Source organism: Mus caroli, chromosome 11, assembly GCF_900094665.2.
Source record: "Mus caroli chromosome 11, CAROLI_EIJ_v1.1, whole genome shotgun sequence".
NCBI lineage: Eukaryota > Metazoa > Chordata > Mammalia > Rodentia > Muridae > Mus > Mus caroli.
Window position 1 is genome coordinate 72,351,934 of NC_034580.1, and position 6,320 is coordinate 72,358,253.

Genomic DNA, 6,320 nt, shown 5'->3' on the forward strand with positions numbered 1-6,320 from the left:
ATTTTTTAAAAATATGTAAGATCTTTGAAATGACTTAGCAGGTAAAGTCCCTGGCCAGACTGACAACCTGTGTGTAATCTTAGGATGCTCTTGGTTGAGGAGGAGCTAACACCCAGAAATTCACCTCTGGACCCCAATGTGTACTACTGTGGCACGTGTATCAAATCATAGATCAATTGTTTTTTAATTTTATAGGTGTTATACATTGTTAAACTCAAAAGTTAAAAATACATATTGCTCTTGCAAAGGCCGTGAATTTAATTTCCAGCTCTCCAACAGTGGCTCATAACCCTCTGTAACTATAGTTCCAAGGGACCCTTCATCTCCTTCTGACTTCCTCAGGCACACATGGTGCACAGACATACATGCAGTCAGATTACTCACACACATACAATAGTAAAATAAATAAATAAGTTAAGTGTTATAAAGAAAATATGTAAAAGAATGGTCATGGAATTCTCTTGCACTTCCTTTTCCTATAAGAGAAAAACATCAGTTTATAGCCAATAAGACATTTATTTGAGCCTCTGCTGTAAGCTAGGTCTTATTTTTAAGCGCTGGAGATAGACAATAAACAAGATGCACAAGCTCCTAGGTTTTGTGTCTTGTTTACTTCCTAGCATTTCTTTTGTGTGTCTTGTTTACTTCCTAGCATTTCTTTTGTGTGTCTTGTTTACTTCCTAGCATTTCTTTTGTGTGTCTTGTTTACTTTGTAGCATTTCTGGCTTTAGTGTGGGTAAATAGAAAAAAGATAGCTTTTAGATTTGTTTACCCTTCTTGGATTTCTGAGTTCAGAATCAGGAGGTTTAATTTAGTCTCAGTGTATGTAGCCAGAGCTATTCTTAGAAGGCAAGTCGTGTGAATGAATAAATGGTTTAAAGAACCAGGAGACTAAGATAGCAAGAATGGTAAATGTCATTAGATGAGTACTCCCTGAACATCAAAGCACATATCCCTGTGGCTCAGGGGCATCGGCCTCTGTGGAGCCCATAAGAATCATAGTTATCCCATGATTCTGTGCCAAAAAGAAACAAATTTTAAATAGTTAATTGTTAAGATTTTTTTGTTTGCTAATGACAGTCACAACATGAATCCAAGTATAAGGACATGAGGCCATAGGTCCTGGACCTGTTTTTCACTGGGGAGTTAGTTGTCAATTCTCTCCCCCTCCCCCAGCTCCTTGCCTTGAGGATGCAAGCAAGATCAGAGACTCTTGACTCCTGTGGAGGGAGGAAATTCTCCAGAAAATGATAACTCTGTAAAATTTAAAAAGTAGACAAGTTTGAGATAGAAGTGATTTTTATCCTTTGGTACCCCATAATTTTACAGTGCTCATTTCTAGGCTTATCTTTCAGGTCTGCACTACAGAGTTTGCACAAGGCTTGTGAAGTGGCCAGAATGCATAACTACTATCCAGGCAGCCTTTTTCTCACTTGGGTGAGTTATTACGAGAGCCATATCAACTCAGATCAGTCCTCAGTCAATGAGTGGAATGCTATGCAGGATGTGCAGTCTCATCGGCCTGACTCTCCAGCCCTCTTCACAGACATGTAAGTTGGCTTGCTGAGGACTGTGGAAGCACATGTCCTAAACAGCAAATTCCTCAGGAACTAACCCTACCCCACATATGTCATACATGAAGAATAGCCTTCTATCACCTGCAAAGGCCTGAGGAATTTCATTCCTGGGCACAATGGACTGACCATATCAAGAATGTAATGCTATAAAAATCAGATTCCACTAATTTGAAATTTGAATTTGGAGGAATTGGCTATAAGAGGATCATTAGATAAGTTAACAGCAAGATGCTTTTGAAGGGTTACCTAAGAAATTAAGCTGACTTTCAAAGGAGAACACTTGTTCCTATAGATGAAATCCCCAGTAACAATAGTTGATGTCTTGTCTTTTATCAAATTCTGTTGCAACCAAGGCTGTTCATACTCTTCGGGACTGGAGGTCCACACTTTTAATCCCAACGCTAAGGAAGCAGAGGCAAGTGGATCTGTGTTCAAGGTCAGCCTGGTCTACAGAGCGAGTCCTAAGCCATCCAGAGCTACATAGTGAAACTCTGTCTCAGAAAAGAAAGATGTTTCCAATCCCTTTAAAAGAATATCTGGGTTAAATTTATTTCTATTGAATTGTGGTTTTATTTTAGGCCAAAAAGTAATCAAAACATCATTTGATTTAAAAACAAAAACAGGGAGTTGTTGATTCTAGAGCCGTCTTTCCAGTAGACTGAGTCCTTTCAAGATATCATAGTAACCAACGAGATAAGAATCTGTGGAAAGGGATCTTCATGGTTTCATATTGTGAAGCTGGTTAATGGGTTTTGGAGAAATGGATGTTCCATCTAGCTCCATACAGAAGAACATTCTTCACAGCCAGGGGATGGTAGCACACAGTACACTTGGGAGACTGAGGCAGAAGGGTTTCCAGTTCTAGGGCAGCCTGGACTACATAGAGTAGAACCAACCCCATCTCAAAATAGAGAATAAATATTTCAAATCAGTAAACTAATGTTTTCCTCCCTGAGTTATCTTTTGTTTGAGAAGTCGTTAGATCTGTGGCACAGAAGGGATTGCTTTACATTCCTAAGCAAAAACAAACAAAACAGTGAGAGAGCCTGTCACCCAGTAAATTTACTTACTGAATTTTAGTTCTTAGTTTTAAGATGTATTAATCAATTATCTTTGTAGAAAATGACTACATGGAGACTGTAGACCAGAGTATCAGTGCTGATGCACAGGCTACTTTTATGTCAACTTGACACAAAGAGTTGTCAAAAGGAAGGAACTTTGATTGAGAAAATGCCTCCATAAGATCAGCCTGAAGGAAAGCCTGTAGGACATTTTCTTCAGCAGTGATTGATGGGAGAGGGCCCAGCCCTTCGTGGGTAGTGCCATCCCTGGGCTGGAGGTTCTGGGTTCTGTAAAACACCAGGCTGAGCAAGCCATGAGAGGCAAGACAGTAAGCATGGCCTCTGCATCAGCTCCTGCCTCCAAGTTCCTGCTATGTTTTAGTTCCTGTCCTGGCTTCTTTTAATGAAGGACTACCATGTGGAAGTGTAAGCCAAATGAGCCCTTTTCCTCCCCAACTCTTGGTCATGGTGTTTCATCACAGCAATAGTAACCCTAACTAGGACATGGATTTATCTGGATAGAGTGGCTTTTTAGTTAGTTTTGTTTTCTCTGTATTTTCACATTTGTTCCAGTAGCATCAAAGAGGAGAAAGTGTTTGTGGGCTATAATGCCTTTCTGTGTCCTCTCCCTACCCAAGTTAACTTTAAAAGCTTATAAAAGGATAGTGAAAATACAGGAAAATGTGAGGCAAAATGTATTTACAGTGTTTACTGTGAACAATTTGTGTTTGTAATCCAAGAGGGGCATGTCCACATGGAGTTCCCCAGTGTACACCTAGTATCATACTAGGCTTAGAGAGGAGAAAGACCTTGTTCAAGGTCACATCAATGTAAAGGACTCAGAGAAAAACTGCTGAACTAGGAAATCAAACCCATGCATGCACACAGCTGCTAAAATCTGCTTTTATCAACACGTCTTCAGTGGAAGACTGTCCTTACACATTTGCTCCCATATTAGCCTAGGTAAGAATTGTCCCCTTCATCACAACAGATGTGATGTGCCTTGCTGTGAACAGCGATGCAGTGTCCTGTGTGCTGTGTGCTTCATGAGAAGCTGAGTGCCTAAGCAATGTGGAGCCCTAAGGGTGTGGAGTGCAGCCTGCAGCCTTGGAGATTACCAAGGCTATTTTTGCGGGCAGTGATAAGGCTGTAAGCAGCAGGAACAGGCAGGATGCCTGAAGGCTTAGGCCATGTCCATTTCTAAATAAGGAAATACAGAACAGATACCTTTCTCGAGTAGGTAGGAACAAAGATGGGATAGAAAGTACTCAAGTTCTCCATAATGTGACACCGAGCCTCTAGAGAGAACCAGTGCTTTTCTAGTAGTGAAGAATCTGCTGCCTAGGCTGACTTCATAGTAAAGTTCCAAGAGTAGATTTATTTTATTTTGTTTATTTGCTTCTTTGTTTTGAGGCATGGTCTTACTGTGTAGCACTGGCTGTCCTAGACGTATAGTTGCAATGTAGACCAGGTTAGCCTCGAACTCACTGTGCTGGGACTAAAGCATGTGCTACCACATCTGGCCTTGAGTAATTTTATTTAGAGTCAGAAGGCTAGAAAACAATACAATGCTTTAGCTAGAGAGCTAGGTTAGGCTGAGTGATCTGATTTCCCTGATAATGCATATGATTACCAGTGTATCTTTTAACATATTTGTCTCCTTAACTATAAAATTAATATAAAAACTTTACAGAAATGAGCAGGAAGGAAAGGACAGTGATACACATTTATAAGCCCATTACTTGGAAAACTGAAGCAGGAGGATTGAAAGTTCTAGGCCAGCCTGGACTACATGGCAAGACCTTGTCTCCAAAAACATAAAAATTTTCACAGAGCTATTCTGAGAGTTGCCATGAAAAGGAAAGTGTTTTGGATGAAACTATTCCATCCAAACAGCTGACCCCCTACAACTCATTTTGCAATAAAATTTGCCTTGTTAGAGGGAGATGGATCCTCTGTCCTTCTTTCCCAGCTTTAGGCCCACAGCCATGAATAATCAGAACAGATCATCAGAATGGCGTTTTAAGGTCTGGTTCTATTGAGTCACACCACTAGGCTACCCAGATTGGTATTCTAGCTCACTAAGTAATGTTATCCAAAGGCCCTTGACAGGAACATGAGGTCACTTGATACACCCAGCTCATCTTTGCTTCTTCATAAATCTGTATATTATGATGTATTCAAAGATGTTTTAACATATAGAACCTGTTCAAGTAATTTTTACATGTTTATATTCTATATGGGTTTTTTTTTTTTAAATGTTCATTGGTTTGGTTTGGGAGTGTGTTCTTATTGTTAGCTTTGGTTTTTGGTTTTGTTTTAGCAATTGTCTCATATAATACCCACATTGCCTTGAAACTCTCTATGTATTCGCCTGCAATTTTCATTTGTTTCTGCAGTATAAATAAGAGTAAGAGAAATAGTTTGGAAACATAATCCAATGGTGAATTCATTGCTCTGATTAAGTTGTTTACAAAAAAATCACTACTTGTTTATTCTCAGACCAACTGAACGTGAGCGAACAGAAAGGCTTATTAAGACTAAATTACGGGAGATCATGATGCAAAAGGATTTGGAGAATATCACCTCCAAAGAGGTAAGCAACTCTGAGTCCTCGCTGTTCCAAAGCCAGAAGTGGGATGACAATAGATAGGGAGCTAAACCGGTACAGAGATGAATACAGCACGTCACCTCTGTTTCAGATACGCACGGAGCTGGAGATGCAGATGGTGTGCAACTTGCGAGAATTTAAGGAATTCATAGATAATGAAATGATCGTGATCCTTGGTCAGATGGACAGTCCCACACAGATATTTGAGCATGTATTCCTGGTAAGTTTTAAAACCACTTCAACTGGTATTTTGAAACTAGCTTTGGACTCAAGATGGGAAGGAAAGAAATTGTTGCTTTATTATATTTAAACAAAATATAACTGGACTGGAAAAATGGCTCAGTGGTTAAGATTACTTACTATTTGTGCAAAGGAACTAGATTCAGTTCCCAGCACCCACATGGCTCAGAACCATCTGTAACTAGGTCCTGGGGATCTGAAGCCCCCTCCTGGCCTCTGCAGTTACCAAGCATTCATCTGGTACACAGGCGATCAGGCAGACAAAACACTCATGTAAATAAAATAAATAAATCGAAAAAACTTTTCATGTAACTGTCATTAAAAGCATAGGCTCTATGTATTCAAGCCTTGTTGCTTTCTAATCATCTTACTACATGCTTTTACTAACACTGTCAAATCATGTGTGCTGTTAATGTTGTTTACATGGATTGTATGGCAGGGATGCTACATAATGTTTTGCTGCAGCTCATACCTTCCCAGTTCCTTTTTCAATGGACTTTTATGTGGATTAAAACTTGAGTGTAGTGGGAATATTTATACCAGGAAATTTAGCAAATGCCACAGACCAAGGCTTTCTTCCTCTAGGTTATTAAATATATCATGTGTTTTTAGAGTCAAAGATGTCAGTTGCCTGTGGTTTCATACAATATATCTACCACTTTGAGGTTCCACTTCCAAAACGCATTCCCTAGGCCATTAAGAGCCGGCCTGGCTGGTGCCGGGCATGGTGGCACACGCCTTTAATCCCAGCACTTGGGAGGCAGAGCAGGTGGATTTCTGAGTTCGAGGCCAGCCTGGTCTACAGAGTGAGTTCCAGGACAGCCAGGGCTA

General features: G+C 40.1%; 1 protein-coding gene across 5 annotated transcripts in view; it reads left to right on the top strand.

The window, feature by feature from the left end:
- The window catches only part of Ssh2 (slingshot protein phosphatase 2), a 244,958-nt gene that overhangs the window by 208,384 nt on the left and 30,254 nt on the right, over window positions 1–6,320 (top strand). For all 5 annotated transcript variants that reach the window (XM_029483719.1, XM_021178063.2, XM_021178064.1 and 2 more), the window contains 3 exons: window positions 1,356–1,550; window positions 5,141–5,234; window positions 5,341–5,469. In XM_029483719.1, coding sequence (XP_029339579.1) covers window positions 1,356–1,550; window positions 5,141–5,234; window positions 5,341–5,469 — 418 coding nt within the window. The remainder of the gene's footprint in view (window positions 1–1,355; window positions 1,551–5,140; window positions 5,235–5,340; window positions 5,470–6,320) is intronic.